Source organism: Apus apus, chromosome 15 (genome assembly GCF_020740795.1).
Source record: "Apus apus isolate bApuApu2 chromosome 15, bApuApu2.pri.cur, whole genome shotgun sequence".
Lineage (NCBI taxonomy): Eukaryota > Metazoa > Chordata > Aves > Apodiformes > Apodidae > Apus > Apus apus.
In genome coordinates, this window is record NC_067296.1 from 6,969,360 (window position 1) to 6,995,910 (window position 26,551).

The following is a 26,551-nucleotide window of genomic DNA, read 5'->3' on the forward strand; positions in this document are numbered from 1 at the left end:
AAATGAATATCATAGAGCATAGGTGATCAGTGTAAGTAGTTCACCTAATTTCATGTCTGACATAATCCAAGATTATGCAAGGGATGTGACCTTTGAAAAGAAGTGTCATTTTAAGAAACTGTACAGTAGAGTCTATTTGACCTTCTGCTTAGCAGTAGGTAATGATGCAAGCTTACAGCTTGGATGGCATCAACTTTTTGCAGAGAATGTACATGACTTCTTGGGTTTCTTGGTTTGTGTTTTGTTTTGTTGTGTGGGTTTTTTTGTTTGTTGTTGTGGGTTTTTTTGTGTATTTTTTTAAAAATAATCTTGCTTAGCTAATGGTTTAGTTTCTCTTCAGGGATAGATCAAAAAAAACAAATACGTACAAATAAGCCTAGCAGCTTTAAAGCAAATTTGATACACAGGAAACCTGAAATTAGGGCAATAAAAGATATTTCTAGTAATATTTCCTCTTACTAAACACCTCTGTCTACCAGACAAGTGCCTGTTCAGCTGTTTGCTGATGAGTTAATTTGGCTGCAGATCTGAGCTACTTTTTGCAGAGTAGGTTGGTCTCACAGCTGTGTCTCTTTATTGTTTATTTTAAGAGGATCTAGAGAAAAATACTCTTCATAGGTGAAATCCTCTATGCAGGAATTTCAGTATAATGCACTCATCTGACACTTAAATTCATTCTTCCTTTACCAGATACGGATAATTTAAAAGATATTTTTACATTAATCTGAATATAGTAGCCCATAATTGAGCAATGAGTGAATAGAGGATCGCCAGTTTACAGTGTTAAGAGGTACACTAATATACTCTTTAAAAGTAGTAGAGTTGCTTCAGTCTTGCTCCATTTTACACATGTAATGCTAGTGAAGTCACAGCAGTTGCTTTCCATTTCCAGTACTCTTAACTGAAATTTCACAACTTAAAACCTGAATCAGGCCCAGTCCCTTACATGTATATTTTGGCTTTTGTTTGGGAAGGTGAGGTGTTTGAAAGCCGATTGTCTGAATTTACACCGAATGACTTAATCTGTCATTAAAATCCCACTGTCTCTAGGATGGAAGCCAGTAGATCTTGGTTAACAGTGCACAGTAGTGCAGACCACTCTGGGAACACTAGAACTGAAGCAGGTTCACCTCTAATTCAAGAGACATGATTCCCAGTTGTTTGGTGGCCCAACGCTGTGCTAGCATTCAGTGCAAGATCTGCACTGGAGTATTTATGTGATTAAAGGAAATGCTGAAGACTTAGTTTTCTATAGAAATGCACACTTAGTTGTTATGAAGGGGGGAAAACAAAAGTTGTGATGGGATTTATTTTTTATAAATAACCCAGTGCAGTCATTGTTATGTTGTTTTGAGATAATTTATCGCATTGTCTTTCAGATTTTGGTGCAGGTGAGAACTGGTTTTCACATGTAGGATGCAGGATATGCATGTTTCCTGTCATTTGGGTAGGGCTTTAGCTTATAAACTACATATCTGATATAAAGCAAAATAACATGATCACTATGACTAGGTTGAATACTAACAATTGAGTAACATGAGCAAGGATGCACCTGCTCTTAGAGCACAAACTTCAGCAAACATTCATGTGAAATAGTCAGACCCTTTCAGCAGAGCTGTGTTCCCACAGAACTTTCAAGCCACTTTGCTAAAGACAATGGAGTTTTTTGGTGTCGGGCTTGTACTGCAGTGGAGGCAAAGGCTTATCTAACAGCCACATTTAGTGACAAGACTTTTGAAGTGGTGTAAGAAAAAGAAAGGAAAGCTACACTTGTAAGTTCTTGTTCAAATCTTTATTACAAGTTTTGCTCTGTATTGTCAGAGACAGATCAATGCATGGCCCCTACACTGTAGGTGCAAGGTGAAGAAAGCTAGTGATGGTCAAATGATGCAATTCACTGGCCATGTCACCACTTCATTTTTCACTGTGAGCTTGTTTTCTTGGAATCAAAATGTCTGCACTTGCATGATACTTTAAATGATTGCACAAGCGTAAAGCAATTTATTAATTTTAACACAGAAAATACTAGGCTTATCAAGATTCTTAGTGTTCTGAATAAATCTTAATCCCTGATTTGTTTAACAAACTTGTCTCGCTTGTCTCATAAGAGCAACATGAAATTCCAGTCACCTGTTTAGAAAATGAATTTCACAGAGTTGTGCTTTCAGATATTGCTCCTTTTGGATATGGTAGCCAGTTGCCTCATTGCTGTTTGTTTCTGTTCTCCCTTTCGTTTCCCTCAGGGCTATGCACAGTTTGCCTGCCTTGCTATTTAATCAGAAATGTCTTGCTATTTCTGAACATTTGAGGAAGTATCTGCCTTAGACCTGAATTTTGAGAAGGGACATGAGCAAACTGTCACTGCTTTGTCCCTAGTATATGCCATGTGTTACTTATGCTACACAGAAAGTGGTAAACACTCATTTTTCGTAATTAAGGCTACAAGTCAAAGTTCAACGAGGACCATTTGAAAAACATTTGAGAGAAATCTCAGTTGCTTCAGTCTGTTTCATGTGACAACTCACAATAAGTAGGTTCTTTCCTAAAGTATGTTTCATGCTTTTGTGGTTCAAAGGTGCAGCACAGACATTCAAAGCAACAAGGTTTCATTGCAACAGTAGATGGTAAGGACAGTGAACTGAGGAACAGAACACCTTCATGAAAAAAGGGCCATTGAAAAGTAGTTATTTACTGAAATAAACTTTTATACCTAAATTACATTCTAGATTTGTAACATGTTTGTGTTAGTATTTCTTGGAAGGAACTTACTCAACAAGACATGATACAGAAAAGAAGAATTTCACTCTGCTCAGTCTAATTTGTCAGAGATTTGCTTGAATCCTGCAAGACATTTGTACTGTAAGACAAACTGTAAACTGTGTTTATGCTTGACATGAGGAGCATCAGACATGGCCTGCTGAGTTTGGAAGCAACAGACCTCTAGGGCAATAAGTCACAGTGCACAAATAAATGTTATGTTGATGCAGCAGCAGAATTTTAAACAAAAACAAATCCTCTGCAGGCTGTTTTCCTAATGATTAGCACATATGCATGGAAGATGAGACCTTCACAAACCTTTATCAGGAGAATGAAAATTTATCAGCCTGGTTTCCTGTGTTTTTTTTTTCCTACATTGAGCTGTGAGCTGTTTTGTTTTGTTTTTTTTTGTTTGTTTGTTTTTCTTTCTGGAACCATGGGCTCTGTCAGTCCTTCTCCCATCTTCCGTTGTGCAAGCAGTAGCTCACTGTACAACTTGGGTTGCTCGGAGACCTGACCAAGTGTGAGCACAGCAAAACAGTATGAATGACAAGATAGCAAATGCAGCATAAGAAAGAAAGATGTCACATTATCTGCCACCTTCTTATCTCTGTTTTTTTGGTGGCAGTTTTAACCTTAGATCAATCCAGCATACAAGAAGCAGAGAGAAGGGAACAGAGTCTGCTTTTTTTGCCTATTTGTCCCTTTCTTTTTTTTCATCAGTCTCTTACTGATAGGGTGTGTGATTGTTGTTTCAGTGTACTGTGTATCATAAGCTGAATCCCTGTCCTTCCCTGAATCCCTGATGGTTTCTAAGTGTAGGAAACCAACAGCATGCCACAGAAGAGAGTTCTGCTTTTGGTAGTGGAGGAGAGGTGATCATGGTCATCCTGCTGTGTCTAGGAATGATTTGCAGAGTCCTCTAAGTCCTATGAGTGTTTTTTCAAGAGCTGCCAAGAAAGCTGAACCCTATGCTTCCACGTATCCCTGGAGGGCATAGTGGTGTTGTCATGTGAACAGGGAATGCAACTTTAGCTCCATGAGCTGCTCTTTAATAGCTTGTGTTTATCATGCTTTTTAATTTGAATGACTGTGTTGCAAAAGAGTGTTTGCACATGAGAAAGTATTGAAAGGTGGGGAAGAAATAGTTCTGTGTCCACCAAGTTTTGTTATTTTTGGGGTGATTGCATTTTGGAAAGTAGACTTCTAAATTTCTAGGGCCACAATATGTTGTAACTGTCTTGTTTTATTATTTGTGGAGAGACTGCTGTTCATGCACATCAAGACAAATCAAAGGCTATAAGGATATTTGACAAACTATCTACAAAGCTGACTGCCTCTCTTCCTCTTATGTCTTTCATCCTTTCTACTGTCTCCCTGCTTCTATGCCTTTCAAATTTTTTGTTTGATTCTTCTCTCTCTTTTCTCCCTTTCTCATGCTCACATTAAATGATCTTTTCAGACAAGCATCACAGAAAAGCTGTTTTTTTAGATTAACGTGGACTCTGCTTTTTTTATTGACTAGCCTGTAACAGCAAATGTGATTTGCACTTGTTTACCAGCTTTCTATTATTAGACCCACCATACTGGGACTAATATGCAGGTAACTATTAGTCACCAGTGAAGCTGCTAATTGTGTAGATTAATTAATCATTCCACTTGGATTTGCTATCTCCAAACAGAGTTGTGATTAAAACAAGGAAAAGTCTCCACCTGGCTTATCTTTTGAGAATGAGTGACTTAAATATAATGTAGTACCTCATAAAAGTCAGATGCCTGATTATTGATGTTCAGATATCACACCCAACACTGAAGTGGGAGAGCAACAGCTATTCCTGTCAATCCTCCTGCCATTAGTCATCATGCTGAGCACTTCATCTACTTCCTTGACTGTTGCCAAGGTGCTGGGCAGTAGATTAACATTGCAGCAGTTCCTGGCCAAATTATTGGTGAGGTGGACTGGCTGGTTCTTATAAAATGCCTCTTCCACTACTGGCATACATGTCCTGTCCCTTTAACACAGGAATCTCTTCTTCAGACTTGTTAGTCTACACAACCTGCTCCAAGCTCTCTATATCTGGCTAAAATCTAGCCTTCCTGTTTAGCAGTAGAAAAGGAGCAATGTGGTTATAGTCCTTGAAATTTGCTCGAGAGAAAGTTGAGGTTGCAGAGCTGAAAACAAATATAGGTTCTATGTACCTCATTAATTAATATATTTTTTTATTAATGCCTATCCTGTAAAGTGTGAATGGCTGACAAATGACAAGAGAAGAATGGCTAAGCGGAAACAGAGATATGCCCCTTTTAGTGCTGGAAGTCAAGTAGAGGGACATGTTCACTGTCTTCCCGCCAAAATACCAGAGGCAAAGGCATTCCATAAGCTCTAAGTTTGGTTCAGCAACATTGCTTCTTACCAGGTTGTAAGCTGCTGCCAATCCCAACAGGCAAAAGGAAGAAAGAAAAAGCTGAGTGTACATCAGCTGACATGGGCATTGCTCAGGAATAGTTCAACTTTAAAAGCCTTTTATTATCAAGCTGTAACAAAGCTGCTTTGTACCATAAATACAAAGAAATGACCCGCTTCCCCTCTCTGTCTCAGGTGGGTAAGAAAAGTTCCTTTCTTCCTTGTTCACAGCACTCCACAGGACTCGCTCCTTTGTGTGGGAGGCAAGTTAGAAACCACTAACAAGAACAGAGAGCAAGCAAAGCCCTCGACCCTTCTGTGCATGGGTCATGTCATTTATCACAGCTGTCCTCACTGACTTCCTTTCAGTTTCACCTATGGGTATTTGCAACTCTCTTTGCTGATGCCCATGGAAGGTAAAATTCCCTACTCTCAGGTCAGAGGTGCCCTTAAGCCAATAGCTGCTAAAACAGTGAAGACTTGAGGTAAAGATGCAATGAAGTGTACTTTGCTAAACCCTTCCTGCTGGATCAAGTATGTTGTGTGTGTGTCCAGTGCAAATGCAAGTAGGTTCCAACTTCCATAGCCAGAATTATGCTTTGAAAGCTGGTACTCGGATCACTGTCCATTTGGATCTGGCCTGGTGTCCCAGGCATTGTCTGGAGATTTCCGTTTCCCTTTGCCAGGTATTGAGTCTGTTGAACTTGTTCAGAACCCTAACTCAGAGCTCTGACATGCCTCAGCTCCAGCAGAATGAATGTCCTTTTGTCACTCTTTGCAGTCCTTTTTCCTAATGTATGTCTTGATGTGCATCAGGCATGCTACCTCAGTCACACCAGCTGCATCTTAAAGAGAGGGAAAACCTTCACAGGAAAGTCAAACAGATCCTTGTTGTAGTCTCTTGGTAGTGTATGTCCTGGTTTGAGCCAGGATGAAACCATTACATAGTAACAGATAATTAAGTCTAATGTTTCAACAGAAGAATACGTTTATGGCCTGGCAAAACCCAACACCATGGTAGGAGATGTCTTTTGCGTGACTCTCAATTCAGCCCTGAGTCTAAGAATTGTGGTGGTGGTTGGGTAAATGTTTACATCCTTTCAGTCTTAAAGGTAATCAGCTGCACTGTATTGATGGGAACCTAGAGGATATAATATGAGTGAAATCAAGATGTATCAAGCTATTTGAACATAATCTTTTCTATCTCTGTAGGCATTTCTTCACCGAATCCGCCAGAATGCTGTGGACAAAGCTGAGAAGTACATAACTGAGGAGAATGTTAAGGTATTTCTTCTGCCTCCCTCATTTTATTGGTAGGGAAAATTATACGTAATGAAAGGCTAGATTCAGGGTTATGAATATCAAGTATCCTCATGTCATATTAATACTTATTATTAAACTGGTTCTCTAGGGAAAAGAGGCTCATGTTGACAGTTTATCTGTCAGTCTGTTTGCCCATTGGTATAGCTGTCATCTTCCAGCAATTTTTCATCCCACCAGCTAATTTCAGTAAAATTTAACAGTATAGTGTTGTCAGAGATACTAACTTCTAGCAAGATTTGTGAAATGGTGCATAGAGGACAGAGAGGCCTTTTCAGTGTCTTTGAGAGGAAAGGCGGAGAATGTACAGCTCTTGTCTATTTTGCTTGACAGTATTCAGTTAGCCAGCTTGCATCTGCTGTCTTTTACAAATCTGAAACTGATTTGGTTTATGAGAAGGAGGCAGGGATGTCTCTCTGTGGTCTAGTAAGAAGGAATTTCAGTTCTTTTGGGAGGACCAATGGAGGTTGTGGATGCCATAAGAAGTGTACCACTCCAGCCAGAGCTAGTGCAGCTGGCATGTGTTTTTTCTAAACCTGGATCCTCCCTTTCACCTACTAGTATTACCTGAGTGAATAGAGATCCTAGCAGGGCTCTAGTCCCCATTTTTGCTATTCATTCTGCAGGCTGGCAATATTTTAATATCGACTGACTGGCATCAGCAAGAGGACTTGGCAACTTTGTGGAGCTAAGCCTCTTGCTGTCTTCAGATTTGGAAGTTTCTGCCCCCCAGAAACTCACCATCTAGAGTCTGAAGTAAGTTTGGGAGTAGCTGAAGAAGTAGACAAGTATCTTGTGTGCAGAGAAGTGTGCAAAAAGTAAGCTCTGCATGGGAAATAAACCTACACAATCATTTGCCAATTTGATGAACAGCTGTAGATGTTGATAAAATTTGTTATTCTGTCATTATTCATATAACATCCAAATTAATATTAATTATTGCTGTCGCATAATTGGACTCAGTGCCCCTAAATCCTGTGCAGAAGAATCTGCGTTTTCTCTGCTAATTTTAATGTATTTTTACCTGAAGTTTCATCACACTCCTCTGGGGAAGCACCACTTCTTTTTCCATCATTCTTGAAGTGCCTTGGGGAGTCTCTTTGAGGCCATTTTGAGACCTCATTTGTTCTTATTATTACAATGCCTAATTTTCAATAACAGCTTCTCTTCAGCAATAAAGGACCTATGCCTTTTGCTGGTGAAATAGAATTACAAAGCACAGTTTTCCTGATGAGACTCAGTATTATCTCCCCTTCCCACCCCTCCTTCCCCCATGCCACAGATAATTTCATTGTCTTTCCTGCAGTTGAAAGATGTTTTTTTCTTTCTTTCTCTCTCATTTCTCCCTCCTTGCTGGTAGAAGCAGGACAAACAAGGTTGTATTGGTACTTCTGGTAACTCTGCCTGCTAATATTATGTATCTTGAGTCACCAGAGAGCTGTGAGGTGACTGGCAGCAGCTAGAATTGTAGCAGACTGTATAAATGGTTTGGCAGCTTATATAAGAAGCCTGTCTTTTCCTCTCTGTCTTCAAGCAGCTGAAATGTCTAGAGGAAAATACAGGGTATTCTGGCAGTCACTCATCTCTGAGTAGAAGGAGAAAGGACTTTTTAGGATAATTTGGGTTATTGCTCCCAGTATTATTTTTGCAGGTTTCTTCTACAGCTGGCAATAAGTGGTGGAGACATCAGCAATCTTTGCCATTGTATCCCCTTCCAGAAAGACCATGTTGAGTCCTGTGCCAGGACAAGATTTTGCAAGTACTCCAGTGACTAACATCTGCAGCAACATAATAAAAAATTGTTTTAGTTTATTCACTGCCTCCTATGGGAATAACTCTATTGATATGTTACTATTATGCTACATTCACAGCAGGGCATTTAGGTAATTTTACTGATACAGTAGCTTGAAGCAGTACAACATGAGGGTGTATGCAAACTCCAGACATAGGGGCTTATAAATGGTAACTGTGTATTAGATACAGAAGCACATGCAGTCAGGGTCTCTCTGCTGCCTTGATTTTCAAGTGACTATTCTCATCTGCAAATTCTGCTGCAAGCAGAGCTCTGCTGACCACCACAGAATTTATTAGATTACACAGATACTCCTTGGTTCAAAAAATACACCCCCAAAGACTGCTCCTGAAGGATAAAATCATCCCTGACAGATGTTTTCTTCTTCCTTGTTAATCCATATTTGGCACAGCTTCTGGCAAAGCCATGCAGACAGAGGCTACTGTGTTATCACAACAATTTCAGCCATGTGACAGAACCATCGTATGCTTTGCTTGAATTAGAATGTGAAGGTTTCTGGATGGTCCTGTCTCCCTGTCCTTTATTTTGGTTCAGAGCCCATCAGCACAAATTCAGTGTGTTGGAATCTTTTAATTTATTCAGAGCTGAAAAGGAGCTGTGAGGCCCAAGTATGCATAGTACCATATCTCAGTATTCCTGAAGTGAGAGGAGAACTGAGACAAGGAAAATGCAACAGTCTCTGCTCTGCACATGCAGCCAGCTTGCAGGAGGAGTTTGAGAGAAAATATTCTATCCATCTTTGAATAACAGAAAGTATAGAGTTGAATCTGGCTATATGCAGAAAGGAAAGCTCCTTGAATTCTTGATCTTGTCTAGCCCTGCAAAACCAGAGAGAAACTGGTTTTAAACCAGGAATAGAGGTTTCATTCCTGTCTCCAATGATTAGGCTGAATCAGTGTCACATCTGGTGAAGGAATTCCCCTGAATCAAGTTGAACAGCTTCATGTTATGATAAGGCACTTAGGGATGTGTTGGAAGCTGTTGGGCTCAATCACTTCCCACACCAAATGCCAGGAAGATGAAGGCTGTCCCTGTCAGGCTGCACGCTTCGGGGTTCAGAGGAGTGTCACTTGCTGTGCAAGACCTGGGAAGCTGCTTCCAATGTGAAAGCTGGTTTGACTGCACTGCACATCTTCCCTTTGCAAGTGACATAGTTAAAACAACATGATAGAAAATGTTGTCTGCAATATGTAAGTACTGCAGGCTCCAGAGTTAACCAATTCAGGCTTTTGTTCAGTGGCTGTCAGTACTGATGGCTGTGTCTCCATGCATCAGGACCTCTCCCCCTGTGTAGGTAACATTCCATCTCCTGTATGTGTATTCATACTTGCTTCTCATATTTTGCATGAAAATTATTAAGACTCATAAAGCTTATGTGTTTATAGCAGCTTTCAACCTGGCAGTTTGTTCCCCTTAGCACGTGTATATTTGAATCACTAAGGACCTTTTAGCTGTGAGATTCCACTATTACCTTTTAGTACACGTCTAAACTAGGGCCCTCTATCCCATTACACATGCTTTTTAGAACCACTGAGATCAATGAAAGGGAACTCTAAAATGCTGCTCTTGTGGTTTGCAAGCATTTTACACTACTCTGTATTCCTGTCAGTGAAATGCTAGATCCCACGTGGCAGAGATTTGGTCTCTTATTTACAGGTACATATTTGTGTGTGATGACTTAAAGTCCTTTTCTTACACAAAGTGATTTCCAATGTATGGGAATGAAAGGCAAACAACTTCCTGCTTCTATCTCCTGCAAAGTGAGTTTAATCCTTGTGATTCCATTCACCTGGTTGGTCTCATAGGAAATCTCTAGATTTGAAAGAGGTTGCTCACATTCACATTCATCATGCTCAAGTAACTGGAAAGATAACCTTTATTTATAGAAAGTACTTCAGTAGCAATAAAGATTTCCATAGTGGACCAGGAAAGGGGCAAATACAGTGTGATTAATTCTGTACAGGTCCTTGTGCTTTAGATGCTGTCACAGCAAGTCTAGAGTCACAATATTTTGAAGCCACTACTTTAACAAAGCGCTCTCCAATATATTAACAGCTAGCATTGTTTGTTGTTTCAGATCTTATTTTCTAACATCGAAGACATTCTTGGTGTTCACCAGGAGTTCCTGGCTGCCCTGGAATTTTGTTTACAACCAGAACCTCAGTCTCAGCATGAACTGGGAAATGTTTTCTTAGAATTTGTAAGTACAATGATTTAATGCTATCTGAAAATGCAGTTTCCTGTCATAAGCTCCCATGCCCCTTAGCTAGCCCTAATCTCTAAGGCATGTGGCAATACTATGACAATGTGTGTCTTGTACGAAAGTTGTAGGTAGGGTGGGAAAAAAACTTGTGAATGAGGTTAGAACAATAGAAACCACATCAAACTCAGCTAAACAGCAAGATATTTTTATAAACTCTTCCTTTTCCCATTGAATTTTTTTCCTTATTTTGTCACCCTGCTGATCACATTTTATTGCTGAGAATTTGTTTGCTTTGGTTCCAAATGTTTCAAAAAAGCAGCACAGTTTCCAGTAAATTAATGATTTGTCTGTGTCTTTTAAAATAAAGAGAAAACTGAAACCTTAAAAGATGAAAATGAAGAAGGACAGTACATGATTTACAGTAGTTAGTGTCTACACATACATTTATCTTTCAGTAAATGGAAGGTAGTGTGACATGGGTTATCTTGATGAAATCCAGCACAAGTTACAACATGCATCCTTTTGCTCTGGAATAAATGAGTATCTGCCTTCTGTAGCTTAAAAGTAAATGGAATTTGGCTTTTGGACTCTCATCTAGCTCAAGAATGCCAGAGATACAAAATATGAAGTAATCATACGACATAAATTCACTCTACCAGTCCCAGGTTGTTTAGAACCTTTTGATGAGTTACTTTAGTGTCATCTGACTTTGTGCCAGAGAGTTCTATTATTTGTTCTCCTGCTACATCTATAATATGATCAGATGTGCTAACCAGGTCCAGTCAGATTGATACTGACAAGTGATTCAAGAAAGCACAGATCCAGTGCAGGATCTGTGCAATTGCATCTAGTGATTCTACCATTGCTTCTGTCATTGTAATTTGTTTCTTATACTGTGAAATTCTTCTTGTGGTAGATTTTTGGGTTTTTTAACTTGGCCTGACTTTCAATCATGTATGTATGCCATCCTCTGACTGAAATATATAGAGAGCATACTGTATATGCAAGATCAGTTATGTATAACTAGTTATAAGCTGGAGTCATTTAAATGCAAAGTTATCTAATTTACATGTATAAACATGTGAAGTTGCACATTTTTTACACTTGGAGCAGCCCTCCTGAGATGTTTGAAAATTAGGACGCACATACATAATAGCCAGTTCTTCAAATTCTTATTAACTGCATTAAGCCACAGGCCAACTTTCTATCAAAATATGTTCTATTATGCTTTCATCATCAAAAATTCATGCTTTCACAGTTCATCAGGTTTGAGCAGACAGCAATTATACATCCATTCATTAGTCATAGAGCTTTATGAACTACCCTCATTTGTTTAATTTTTATTTATGCTGTGACAATTATTAAAGTAGTGTCAGAAAGTGTTATATTGAGACCATGTCTAAAAATTATATCAGTTGTGAGGACTGTCAGCTGCTGAAAAATATACTTGTGAACTTAGTTAAGCCTTGAATGCTCACTAGAATTATTGCCTACCAACAAGATTTGCTGTACTAATACATTAGTATTCATTAGTGAGTGTAGGAAAATTAGAGGGCTTCTGAGAGATGCTGTCAGATCATCTACTGTGTTTCAGAGTGGTGCTGAATAACCAGAAGTGTTAACATCCTGTCATTTGACTGTATTCCAGCCTGATATATGCAGTATATGAACATATAATTTTGTAACTTTATTACTGTTAAATTTCATAAATTCTGCGGTGTTCCTTATTTATCAAACATGCAGCAATACAGGAATTATGAAACTGTAATACATAGGGTTAAATGCTAGGACATCCTCCCATGGATCTCCAGCTCAGAAGGGATCAAATCTTGAGTTTTGAAGAATTTTAGCAGATGATGAAATGCTCTTGCTCTCATATCCAGATATGGAAAATAGTTCTATTTTAGAAGACCTTGTGTGGCCTAGTGTACTCCATTTGACCAGGTGATCATGAAAAGTTAATTGTCTGATGGTAGGTGGTAGAATTTCAGTATGACCACAGCAGACAATAAAGAACATACTTAAACATTTATTCAAAGTTAAATGTGTAGCCTTCAACAGAATAGCATGGCAAACAGATCGTTAACATCAGAGGGCTTATACACTGATTTTGGGATAATCACACCTCATCAGCATAGGCTCTTTGTGCAGGTCATGAAAATGTATGACTGTCTGCAGAGCAGAAGGGCACAGAATTGACTGATGCTTCGTTTCTGATATTGTCATCTTACTAGAGGTTTAGTGAAGTAATAGCAAGAAACCTGTTTGAAGGAAATGTGTTTTCTTGTCATTTTTAGGAGCAATGTTGCATGAGTGATCAGTTTTACTGTCAGTCATGAGGGTTCTTGTTTTGAGAGTTATATATTTTGCTTAGGTTTTTCATGTTGAATATATGTCGCTACAATTTTTCAAATGTCTTATTTGCTTTTCTAATCAAAACACTTTTCAAATTTGCACTAATTTGTGGGCAGTGCTAATGCACCCAAAATAACGTATTGGGGAATAAACTATTGGGTAAAGATCTATTTTATCTAAACTAAGAAACAGTCTTACTTCTGTAACCAAAATCAGAAGGTCTAGCTGTGTATCCAGCAGATTTGCTGAGTAAGGAGGTGCCATTTTTATGTGGTCACATTTCTGACCATAATTGCACTTTAATGTAGAGTAACTGCAGGTTCAGAATTCCTGGGCTAACATCTGTAATTATGTAACTGATAATTTCCTCACCAGGAGATGGGAGAGTCCAGGACTGAATGTCACCCAGAGAGGAAATTAAACACTTCAGACACTGAGTAATTTAAAGCATAGTTCTCATATTTGTGGGTCTCATGCATGAGGGACAGCTGGAAAAGACTTAATGAAAGCACTCTGGTGTGTGTATAATTATTGTACTGACTTGAGCTTTAGCAAAGGGGTTTTGTCATGATCTAAATATAACCTCCCAAAACTCCAGGCACTGAAAGCTGCAGTCAGAAACCTGAGCAGTGACATTGTGTGTGTTGATGTGACGGATGCTGTTGTGTTAATGGTTACTATTTTTAGTTTTAAGCATGCTGCTTGTGTGCATTCAGGGAGTTGAGGAAGGGTGAGAGAGGGAAATGCAGGAGAAACTCATATATCTGTCTTCACATTCTATAACTCTCAAGTTTTTATGGTTGAAAACAATCCCATGCCTCTCTATTGCTTCTTTTCTATTCTGCTGTGGACCCAGCCCTGCATTTTCCTGCATCTGGTGGTCAGAAGCCTTTGTTTCTTTTCAGCTTCCCAGTATTAAACTCTAGTGCTAATACGAACATCTGTAGATGAAGGATAAAAGTCTCAAACATCTGCATTCCAACTCTTTGCACCATAATCTTTGTGGCTGTTGTTTTATTTGCTTTGTACCATTGTTGTTGTGTTTGGACATACATGTATTTATTCTCAATTCTTCCTTTGGGAAGTACAAAAAAGGGGGAAAAGTGTAATCAGATTAGTGATAAACTGAACGCAAAAGCATTTGACAGTCTCTAAGCATGTACCTCTAGCTCCTAAAATAATGTTAGCACTATTTCTTTTCCATGTGACAGCAGTGAAGGGAATGCCCTGGGAGTGCAGCTGTATTCCCATGGATTCATGTTGCTTAGCTCCTTCATTCTGTAAGGATCACTCTGAGTTGTCTTCCAAGTAGCTAAATGCTGCAGATATCTTCAACTAACATAGGAAGTTCTACATCTCTGAAGAATGCTAAAAGTCAAATCAAAACTCAGATTTACTTTCTAGTTCTGGGGAGGTGAAAAGGCTCAGATACAATGTTTTCAGGCCAGGATCCTAAACAGAAAATTCATTATGTGAATTCCACAACCAGCTCTGAAGGGCATTGTCTACATGGCCCTGAAGTGCCAGCTCTGGAAGGTCTCGCATGCTACCCGGTGCAAATGCATCTAAACTACTTTTATAGGCAAAGTAGCATGTCTGAGTGCCTCTGCGTGGCACTGCATTGTGGTGTAGAAGCAGACCTGAACCAGGAAAGAAACTGGCACTATGAGAAGCACCCAAAAAATTATGGATCTTTTGGGCTTCTGAATCATTCAGGCACAAAAACACTTGTTACGGCTTCTTCGTGAATCCTTTCAGTGTTTCCAGATATCTGATGTTTGAAATGGGTTCAGCATCTCTGATCATTTTAGTTAGAAGAAGTTGCACTGTCTGACTATGAAGATCAGTGAAGCAGAACTTAGTGCTACCAGCTGACCCATGTTTCTTAACAGGGGATTTCACTCCACTACGTGCTGTTGGTTGTGACATGTTCCGGTATAAGTACTTTAATGTAGTTAAGAAGCTACCTTTCCCTTCCTTTAATTTCTGTAATACATTTGTTATTTTGTGTGGTTTTGATGAACTCCTTCCATTTAGGAAAACTGTTACGAACAGCTGACCCACTCGTTAGTGTTGCATTGAAACGGTGAAGTCTGCTGCTTTCCAGCCAACTCGTTGGAGGTTCCCCCTGAGCCCTGACTGGCAGGGAATTTCCAGCTGGTTGCTTTGTTATGGTTCCCCTCCAGATCTTTGAGCTTCTTCCAGGACTTGGTTCTTCCTAGCCACCTCAATTTCTTCCTTCTGCTGGAGCAGTCAGCACAGCTCAGAAATGTCAGCCCCCTTGCTCCTGGCTTTACTCTGTTCCTGGCTACTCTTATGCAATATCCTGACACATGTGCAAGTATCCCTGAGATAGCAAAATCCATTATTTCAGCAAATAATATTTCACTGATGCATTAAGAGGAAAAGTGGTGCAAGTCTGTGCTCAGGAAGCTGATGTTAGCTTACAAGAGAGTCAGTTAGGAATTAGTGGAACACCTCTATACATTATTCTCACATGCTTCATGCAAAATGCAACCCTAATGCTGCTCTGAGTTCTCACCCCTTTGTAAAAAATAAGGTTTCAGAGTATGACAAAATAATCACTCCAGTTTTGTCTGTGTCAATAAGTTACTATGTTTTTCCTTGCAGAAAGACAAATTCTTTGTGTACGAGGAGTATTGCAGCAACCACGAGAAAGCACTCAGACTGCTGATGGAATTGAACAAGATCCCAACAGTGAGAACATTCCTCCTGGTAAGCACCTTCTCTAGCGCTCTTGACTAACTAATCTGACTTCACACTGTATTCATAATAACCCTTTGGTATCCCAGGAATGCTGGACATTTTGCAGATATTACCCCTTTTAGGTATGTAGCACTCAGGATGGATTGGTATTGAATTTGATTTTCAGGCCAAGAACAAAGCACAGCTCAAGTATGAGTGATTTCAGTGGAAACAGGGAAGACTTTTTTTTTTTAAAGAAGCAACAGAAAATTTGAGCAAAGGTTGTGAAAGGACTAGTGCAGTAAGCCAGCAGCAGGACTCTGACTAGTTCCCAGTGGATCTGATTCTCAGTTCAGTTCTCTGACCAGTTCACCATCTGCAGACCCATCATTGCATTGTCCCTGAACATCATCCCTCGGTTTGTGTTAACCCTTAATAAATGTGGCCTGCTTCTGACACTCTTTTCCCCATGAATCCAGTTGTGAGCAAGAAATGCAGTCTGGATGAATTGTGTTGATTCTGCTATTGCTGCTTGTTTAAAAAATGACCAAACTTCCCATCCAACCCATGTTGCATTAGCATCTATACTGTGAGAGACAATTGTCCTAGAGTCTTCAAATGGCTCTACAGGGGCTGAGCTGGGAAGAGAAACAGCCAGTAGACAGTGCCTTCTGCCCAACATTCCTTATTTTTCTTTCTTTTCTTGGGTTGTTTCTCCTCACAGCCTTCACCCCTAATCTGCTTGACTTTAGCATGTCTTGTTTTCCTGGCAATGGATGCATGGGATTTGGGAGGTGACAGACTAATTCAGCACATTAGCTTTTTCTCTTAGTAAATGCTATGAGGTAAAAGGAAGGCAATCCTTTTGCAAAGGACCTGCTCTTCTTTCTGCCCCTCTTTCTGCTCTTCCTTTTCCCTTTCAGCCAAAGTCCTGCTCTTTCCCAATATAGTACAGCAAAAGGGCCAGACCATTCTTTTAGCCACAAAATACAGGCCTTGGAGAGATCAACAGGGACAAGCACTCATGCTGTTGTGTGGTCAGATTCTTTTTGACATGTTTGAATTTTAATGAACCTTGTTAAATCATTAGTTTGAGTCACCAAATGCCCCTTTGATTGTTTGTGAGTTCCTCTGAGTGCCTCTATTGGGGAAACTAACGAGGAAGAGGAGAAACAAAAGTGCACGTAAACACTGCCCTTCCCAACATTCGGAGTGTTCTCTGCTTCCACTAGATTGGCAGAAGTCTCCTGTCTGTTACCAGCAGCAGCTGGCAAACAGATTATGAGACACATAAAAGATGTCACAGTGTCTGCTGGGTCTTGCTGTGGCACCTGAATCGAAGAGGTTCTCAAAATAGCAGTGAATATGGGAGGAGAGGATACACTGAAGTGTCTACTTTGTGGTGGCTGCTGTAATTTCTTCCAGGCCTCCCTTCCCTTCTCCACTGCCTCCTAAAACCAACGCTATAATGCCACCATGCAGAGAAAGCTGCCTTAAAATACAAAGCTTTGCCTGTGAGGATAGATTTGGCCCGCTTGCCCCCTCACAGCTGCTGAAACACAGAATGTGGGAATGTGTTTGAAAAATCAGTAAGTGTTAAAGGGCAGTTTTGAGCCCAGAGCTAGAGAGAGGGCTGAAAGAAGAGATGGGAAGGACTGAATCACTCGAGACTTGGAAAATTGGACAGGGAGCATTGTGAGCTGGTAGCCAAGGCCACAGATCTAGAATAGCCTGGGGAAGGGTTATTTTACAGACGATTGTCTGTAAAAGTACCAGTTAGGACTAATGAGATTTATATATGATGTCTGTGAACATTCCTTCAAGTGGAGGATTGTTGAACTACAGCCAACACATCACTAAATTTCAAAGTGTCTGAGCCACAGCACACATTTCACAGGAGAAAATGTTATCAGTGATGTCCCAAAGCAAGCACATCTTGGCTGAACAGAATTTAAACCTCAGCTTCCATTGACAGGACAGATCTGCAACTGGAGTGATTTTTCGAGCATTGTTGTCCAGGTTCATGGTCAAACAGAGGAATGTGGACTAGTTGATCTGAATTAGATTTGAAGTCCGTCTGAGTCCACTACCTGTTTCTAGCAGTAACCAGTAACACAGTCTTCAGGGAAATGCATATAAAGCTTACAGTAGTTCAGTATTTTTTAATCACACAGAGATTACAGATTATTGTGACAGAAGAAGGACAGGTCAAGGACTGTAGATTAATTTTTTTAAATGTCAAATCCAATTCTTATATTCCCTGTCTATGTCAATCCTGAGAAATTAATTTGCATTATCTGCTGAGAATTTTACCATCACTTGTTTTGAGGTAGTGTATGCAAATTTATCTGTGAAATTATTATTCTGGCATGCAGGACCCCTCCGAATTTGTGTGAACTTGTGGTGCAAGTATTGCAAGGGCTGATCTGTTGCTGCTTCTGTTCCTTAACCTAAAATCTGTTTGAACTTGGATTTCTTTGGTGTTTTGGTCCAGTATTTGTTCCGTTTATTATTGTGTATGAGTAACACTGGGAGAGCAGTCATTTTTGTAGGTAAATACGCTTCACCTTCTTTTTGTTTGGAAGTCAGAGCTTCACAAAATTAATACTGAGACCCTTATTTTGTTCTGGTTTTGTGTTGGTTTTTTTTGTTTGTTTGTTGTTGGATTTTTTTTTTTTTGCTTTGTTTTGTTTTTAATAAGCATCAGAATTAATGAAGCCTGATTTCCTTAAATGTCACTGCCTCCTGCCCCTCCTACCTACAAGTTAGCCTTGCCTGCATGTCCCACAGCTTTTTTTGTTGGGCAAGTGGCAACATGTGCTGTGATTGGTTGAGCTACATGCGTGCTGGGTAGCCACCCAGTGTGTGCCCGTGCTGTTTGTCCAGCTGTGCTTAGACATCATGTTTTGCCACAGAATTGGTGGATGTGATGCAGATGACTCATTTATTTCAATTCCACTTTGATTTTCTCCAGGCATAAGGGTTGGACTCAAGTTAATTACATGATTACTAGTTAGCAGGCTTTATTTTAGCCTTCAAGAGTTTTTTGAACCAACAGTGCAGGTTTTACACAGTGAACCAAGACAAATAGTCGTATCAATCGTGGGAGTAGGCTAGATTCTTTTCAGTAATGGTGCATCTAGGTTTGTTCATTGTCATCGTATCATGACATTTTTTGATTCACCAGCTGTATAATATTTCTCTGGGAAAATACCTTTCTACAACAGCCACTGTTTTCCACAGCAAATTTTCTTTTACTTTGCAGGCTTGATGGCTGTATTGCAGTTGTGAATGAAGTCCCATTTCCTGTATCTTGGCTGTGGAAAAGTGCTTTCTGACCGTAATAGGTGTTACAGGAATACAAAATTATATCAAAGAGTATATGAAAGCTTTTTGTAGCAAAGTGTGTAACATCTGTTTCTGTTTTTTATTGTAGGGTTGCATGCTGTTGGGAGGCAGAAAGACTACAGACATTCCACTAGAGGGTTATCTGCTGACTCCGATTCAGAGAATTTGCAAATATCCACTTCTGCTTAAGGTAAACCATAGAAAGTATTTCTCCAGATGGTTGTTTCATTCTTGGAGTGATTCTGCAATTTTTCAGCCCTGACATTTTTTGTCACTACTACCTTCCTGGTTTGCACTTCTAAAAGTTGGATCCTCTCTGAAGAAAATGGCTTTTTATGGGTACAGACAAAAAGCTGGCAGATGTTGACAGGCTGCTCAATCTTGTTGAGCTGTGGGTAGACCAGACAGGGTAACTTACTGCCTAACTAATGCCTTCTGACTTCCGTTCTCTTCAGATGTTTACTAAGACTTGTTATTTTAGCCACTTCCTGAAAAGCTGTGTTCAGACAGAATTGTATCAGTGTCCTGAGGGACTGGATGGCTCTGGGCACTGGGAATGGAATACATCTTTCATCACAAGGTCTCTAGTTTGAGTGTGTTTAGGTCAGGAGTGATCAAAATGCTGTATCATCTGACAGCTGTTTGGTTGTCTCAGATGAGTTCCCGATGGACGAGTGTCATTGCAGAAATGACTGCTGCAATTGGCACTAATTGGCCCCCTTGCTAGTATTCTTACTCTAAGACCTAAAAAGAGCTAACTTGCCTCTCATCCCTCCAGGTCAGGGCTGGGTCACATGCCTGGTAGGGACAAGGAGAGGGAAAAGGAGGAAGTGGCTTCTGGGAGAGCTTGCATCACTGGTGACCTCGTAGCTCCTCTGTGGCTAAGAGCCACCAGTCTTCAGTGATGTCAGTCTCTTTCTCAATCAGAGTAAGATTACACTTACTAAAAGTAATAAATAATAAGAAAAAATTGCCTCACATTTTGAAAGAAGGGTCCTGTCCTGAATTGTGGAAGAAAGTAAGAATTCTGTGATGAGCCAATGCTCTTGGTCACAGGCTGACCACATGAATCATCTGCATGTCATGTAAAGCTTTTGCAGGGCTGTGTCCATACGTTAAGCACGCATAAGGGTTTTCATAGGTACAAGCTGCTTAGCTCAGTACTGATCAGTTGTTCCATTCAAAACTGTTTGTTTCATCTAATAAATGCTACAATTATTTCTTTCCATCCAGTTGGAGCTTTTGGAGCCTAATTTTCTGTGTAGGTCTTTACTACAGGTGGAATCATTCTGTTGTCTTTGCAGCTGTGCACAACCCCCCCTTGCAGCAGACATTCATGCACCATTCCTTATGGACCAAGCTACTGGGATTTATGTGCATACAGCCATTTTATCAGTCCAGTCAGGCTGTCCACAACTCCACTAACAGTTTGACTGAAGAAAAGCACATGCAGTTTAAGCACATGGCAGGAAAAAGTAATGTGTGAGACTGCTACAAGCATTGCATACACGTTATTAGTGGTAGTCAAGACTGGGCAAGGATGCGTAAATCAGGAAAGCACATGAATGGCTCCAGCTCTGATTTATCTTTGGAGAGGACTGGTTGTGTAGAGATAATTGAAAACCTAATGATGCCTCGGTTTAAGTCCACTGTGTTTATTTGACGTTAGAATTTGTTTTGCAAGGGGGTAGTAAACAAAAGGCCAGAACAAAAATATTTCTAAACCGTTACTCAAACCTTTTCAAGTTCAATGACAACAGAAGTCATTGTGCTCTGGGGATCAGATGTTGGCCTGTGGAAATAAACTGGTGGTTTCCACTTTCTCACACATGCACAGTTGTGTATGTCCAGAGGCCCAACCTTCTCTTCTTTGAGAGCCAAAACCAAGACCAGCAGGACTAAGTCTGAAACTGGTTCTTTCCTTAAAGCCACAGCAGGGTAGAATAAAAATAAATTTGTCTTCTGATGGCAACACTGTGCCTGCCTTCTGGAATGGGGACTTTGGTGTTGGGCTCTGGTGTGGTTCACCCAGATCCATGTGTGCTTGTGGAACAAAGAGACACAAAGGGAGCTGTGATGAGGCATCTCGTGATGTTGCATTCCATTTTTCTATGGATTTCTTTTTGTATACAGGCTTCTGTAAATCACACACTGCTCCCTACTTGACATTTCCAGGAAAGGAAATAAAAGTGTTTTGTTTTTTTTGTTGTTGTTGTTGTTTGTTTGTTTGTTTGTTTGTTTAAAAAAAAGCTGATGGAGCATTTCATTTTAGTTAGGCAACAAACCTGCCTCAGTCTATGAGCCATTACTAGGGGTTGTTCAGCTCAGAAAATCTCTGTGACTATTAAGAGTGCAGTTGAAGCTGTTTTTCAATGTGGAACTTGTAGTGAATAACTTGTATCCCATTGAAGACTTATTTGATACTTGCTAGGACAAAATTACCAGAGTGGACACAAATGTTTCACATGAGAACAGGCTGGTTCTGTCAGTGCTGACCAGGAAAATGCAACTCCAAGCAAAAAGGAGAGGGAGGAAGGGGAAAAGAAAAAAAAGAAAAAAGGTACATTTAAAAATAACACAACCCTCAAATTAAGTGTTTGCTCTCCCTTTGCTACTGAACTGCAGTTATTGCTCCTGAAATAGCTGATTTGTATTCATGGGGATTGGATCTTTTTTTATCTAATTCCCAGGGCAAACGGGTACTCCTGTATTCCAATTGATTGGAAAAGTCATAAACCAGAGCCATCCTACTTTCCTCTTTTACTGTGTTTCTTAGCAAGAGTTTGTGAACACCAAGATTTTTTGGTAACTTTGATATGACCTTGTTATAGCATAAGTGTTTAGTATAGATAAGTAGTTAGGTTTGGTAAAGGTAGTATGTAGACAGGAATTCAGGTTTGCCTTTGTTTGAAAGTCAACTTGAGTAGTAGGGCAAGGCACATATTTAAAATGCTGTAACTATTTTTATACCATATGCGAGTAATAGCATCTAGCAGGGAGTTAATTTGAGTTACTTAATTAGGAATAATATATGGGAATATCTTGAAGTACAGATACACCTTAAGCATATATTATAAATAATTTCCAATATAAAATGTGGCATCATGCAATTAGTGATCTTATGTTCTCTCATCCTCTGATGAAACTGTTTAGTTTTTTGAACTACCAAATTATGGAGACAAAACAATGATTCAGATGATGATGATTAATAAAATTATTTTTTATTTGTAGCTTCCATTTTTTTGTGAACCAAACATTGAAGCTTTGGAGTAATGTAAAGAGATTTTTGTTTCGGGTTTGTTTTTAAATTTTGTTTGCTTTCTTTGGAAGTCTGTCTGATCTGCAAGCCTTATATATGTTTTGAAGCATGAGACTCAAACTTAGCCATGGTGTTTCATAATCTCTGTCCAAATAGAGCAGTAATAATATTAATACTTTTGTGCCTAGTACAGGCTTTTGTCTGCTTCAGACAGCATGCAAGAAAATTAGCATAGAATTTGCTGGCCCGTAAATTAGTTTTATCCCCAGTTGAAAGCCTTCCTAATGTGACTTCCACTTTTTGTTGTTGTTGTTGCTGTCAAGTTCAGCAAATGATTTAAAGTCTATCTGGGGATGTAGGAGTTCTGCATATTTGTTAGTGATTAGCTTCATTATAAAATTGCCTTAAAAGTGAGCAAGGAGCTTGGACTCAGCTCGAACTAAACAGAGCTGTGCTTGCTGTGATGGGCATTATGATTTGATAAGAAGAAAAGAAGCCAAGGCCAACAGATGCACAGCTACACACTGTGTGTGTCTGTACACTGGAAAGCTTGCTGAGTAAATACTTCCAGCAGAATGTTTTGGATTAAGACAGCTCTGTCTCACCGATAATAGTTGTATGATTCCATATTAATTAGGGTGAACTGTGCTACTTAAGAGTAGAAGCAGCTGTTGTGTAAACCAATCTCTGAACAAAAATAGCTTTTTTTTCTTATTAAAGAACATTTATGTCAGCATTAAGAAAACCCTAGGGGAGTGGTGATCATGAGTTAATCACACTATTGGGGGTGGGGATTAGGACCAGTCCTTTGTGTCTCCTTCCTCCCAACACAGGAGGAATGTGCAGCACATGATAGCTGTGCCCCTGCAGACTCCTGATAGCCCAGTGCATGTCACAGAGATTGATTCTTGTTTGATGTCTGTTTTCTTAAGGAACTGTTCAGACTCCAGCCAGAAATGCACATTCCACTGCTGATCCTTTAAAAATATCTCATCATATGCACAACTCCATGGACAATTTAGGGCAATAATTATATATTGCTTCACATGATGGAAGACTCATTGGTCCTAGGAGGGAAAGAAAAACCTGGATACAAAAAGCTGAGTGACCAGATTCAGAATCCTCTTGATAGGGAAAGCCCAACAGAGAGGTGTTCACAGACCTTAATAAATGCAGTGCCTGCCCTTGGAAAGGGGAAGAGGGGAAGTCAGAGGTGTGAATACGGAACAGGATGAAGAAAGGTTAACTCACTTTCCCCCCTTTTCTTCTTCAACATTTTTCTCAAAGCTGTTTAAGGAACAGAACCTTATGGTTGCCCATAACTATATATATATAATCTTTTCATCTTTGCGGGTTTGGGATTTTTTCAGTGTTTTTTTTCTTCCTTCCCCCCTCCCTCACCCCCCCCCCCCAAAAAAAAAAAAAAAGTGGTGTTGCTGTTAGATTTGTGATATTGCCTGGAACTCTGTGTAGCACATTAAGAATTTTATATACCCTACAGAGTTGTAAAGAACCCTGCCAGTTCATAAAGCATACTTCTGTCTTCCACACTTTTTATATAAAATCACAAATAACTGGTAATATTTATAAAACTGGAATCATGTTTTTGTTACATTTTAATTTAGCATATGTCATAGGTTTCACATTGAATGTAATCAGTTTTACTGATTTACCTTTGCTTGTCTAGTCTTCACCCCACAAAAGCATTGATTTAAATTACTAATTTTAGAAGTATATGGAATTTAAAAAAGCCTGCTTGACTGTACACAGATCCCAGTGTAAAATATATTTTCTTCTTAGTTTAAGTGGAAAATAAGTTTTAATACTAGAATATATTAAAAATTATGAAAAACAAATATAAAGCTCCTGGAAACATCTTCATAGAAAGGTTGTTTTTTGCTTAAAAAGCATGTTACGGAGCTGAATTTTTTATTAACACAACTTTTTTAACTGATAAGCAAAGAAATATGTTAACTTTGTTATCTCTGTAATCCTGAGATGTTTAGTAACCAACGACTGGATCTCTGAAACTGCATTTTATGCACGTGCTGGATTGCAGTGCAAAGCAAGACAGCCTGGCAGGCCGTGATTTGCACCAGTTCATGCACAACATTAACATTCATTGTGCAAAATCCATGTTAAGCCACGTCTGAGTGTCTGCAAGAGCATAAAGACAGGAGAAAGGAATTTTTAAAACACAGACTCATAAATTTCAGCTGCAAAATCAGTGTTCAGTTGTCAGGTTTAAGTATACGAGCACTCATTTTTGTGTTGCAAGGGAGGACATGGGGAAGGGTGACAGAGACTTCTTTTTTTAAAACAGATCAGTTAAGCAGAATAGCATCCTTTTTACTAGGAAATATTAAAATGTGTTTACATTTAAAACCCTCTAGTTTCCTCTGCCTGCCTACATTATTCGCTCGTCATCCCTCCTGCCACCTCTTCACATCTTCCTGTGTAATGTTCTTTTTGCTGAGTTCCCCCTTTGTAGGTTTTGGTGGGTGGTTGGGTTTTTTTGAGGTTAAATACAATTAGTAGAAAATATATAAGCAGCTGTTATATCTTAATTACGTGATTTAGTTCTTATACTTAAGATTTTATCATGTTTAGACCTCTTTCAGCCTTAAGCTATTTAATGCTGCATCTGAGATTGAAATCTTAAGTTGGAGATCCTTTTACTCCATTGCATAATCAAAAATTGGCATTTCTGAGTAGATCAGGTGTAGACATGCTGCTCTTGCTTTCTGCATGCAGTTTAGGAGGACACTACAGCTGGATGTAGATGTCTTGGAGTGCTCTGCTACTCCCTTTGTAAAATGTGTTTAGGTTTTATACAAGTGGCGCAACCTCAATTTTTGCAGCTGTGAAAATGGAGTGAAAGAAAGGAAAATTCTGTGCCCAGATGACACAGTTCCCATTTCTTAGTTCTTTAAAGAACAGAAAAATCTTATTTTCCCCAGTTTATTATACAGGATGCTTTTGCAACTTCTTACTCCCTCAAAAAAAAAAAAAAAAAAAAAAAGTCAGAATATAATGGTGAAAGGTAAGATAGGTAATGGTAGAAGCTGTGAAAAATACCAGCTTTTCTGTTATTTGCTGATGTTTACTCTGAAGGATTAACAAGACTGTAGCTAGAAAGTAGATGTGTTTTAAGAATTAGTTGAAGAAACTTTGCAAGAAAGTGTTTTCTGCAAGTGACAGCAACCTCATTTCCTGGCCCTGTCAGTGCACAAATTGGAAGGCATAAGACAGTAAGTAATTCCAGACAACAACATATATGGGCTTTATGGAGTACAAGACAGTCATACCCAAGGTTTGCCATCTGCTCTGTCTCTCAGCTGCCTTTCAAAATGTTGTCAAATGCTCTCAGAGTTTACACATCATAAATCTGTCACTAAAATAAATAAGCACCCAGAGCTCCCTGACTGTGTTTCAGAAGTGCTGGACTCTGCTCTTCTGGGACATGGCAGTGTCAGAGCAGCATGGCCCTTCCTCAGATGGCTTCAGATGAAGCAGTGGTGGGACAAGTTCTCTTACTGTCTGTGCTGCTTATGCTGTTGAGGCAAGGGGCTGCACCCTTGTGCCCTTTCCAGCCTCCTCTCTTCCTTGGGCAGGCCTGCAGGCAGCTAGCAGGAGTGGGGAAGATGCTGTGTTTATTGCAGCAGAGGCCTGCTATGAATGAAGAGTTCTTTCTCTGTATCTCGATGAGATTTTAGAAAGGGATGTTTAGACAGTGCTAGTGTATACATATCTGTTTCCAAAGCAGTATGAGTGACACTTGAGCTGTGGAACCTCATTGATTTTAATGAGAGTCATGTATCTAAAATTCTGCACACTGTTTTGGAAGCATGGAGCAGAGGCTGGTGTCACCAAAATGCACCACCTCTCTCCTGATTTTTCTTTTTGAATGCTTACTTTCCTTTGCCGTATCTTCAGCAAAAGTAGGGTAAAAACTTCCATAGGAATTTCATTTGTGATATCAACTGACATTTGTAGAAGCCAGCCTTTTTTTCCTGTGCATGTGTTACTCTGTAAATCATCCAAGAGTTTAAGACCATTAACTCCTCTCTCTTAATGGGATTCCCAGCTGTCAGCGTATTACCCATCTCCTCTGTCATCCATCTGAGAAGACTCGTTTTCAATGTCTATTTATAATTTTCTGAAAAGAGAAATTGTAGCTATGAATAAATTCTCAAAATACCTCATTTATGCAAATAACTGAGTAGTTATATTTCATTGGATAAACATCTGACATTCCTGTCCATTCATTTGGGCCTCTATGTATCCAGGGTCTGTCTATATGGGAATGAGAGCACCTCCTGTTGCTATATTTGATTCTCAAGAGACCTGTCTCTTGCATTGCTTAAAGTGGCCAAGCAGTTCTAT

The 26,551-nt window shown here is 39.5% G+C and overlaps 1 protein-coding gene across 1 annotated transcript in view; it reads left to right on the top strand.

Moving 5' to 3' along the window:
• The window catches only part of PREX1 (phosphatidylinositol-3,4,5-trisphosphate dependent Rac exchange factor 1), a 142,887-nt gene that overhangs the window by 53,880 nt on the left and 62,456 nt on the right, over positions 1–26,551 (top strand). The window contains exons 2-5 of the mRNA XM_051632880.1: positions 6,374–6,445; positions 10,372–10,494; positions 15,484–15,588; positions 18,995–19,096. Coding sequence (XP_051488840.1) covers positions 6,374–6,445; positions 10,372–10,494; positions 15,484–15,588; positions 18,995–19,096 — 402 coding nt within the window. The remainder of the gene's footprint in view (positions 1–6,373; positions 6,446–10,371; positions 10,495–15,483; positions 15,589–18,994; positions 19,097–26,551) is intronic.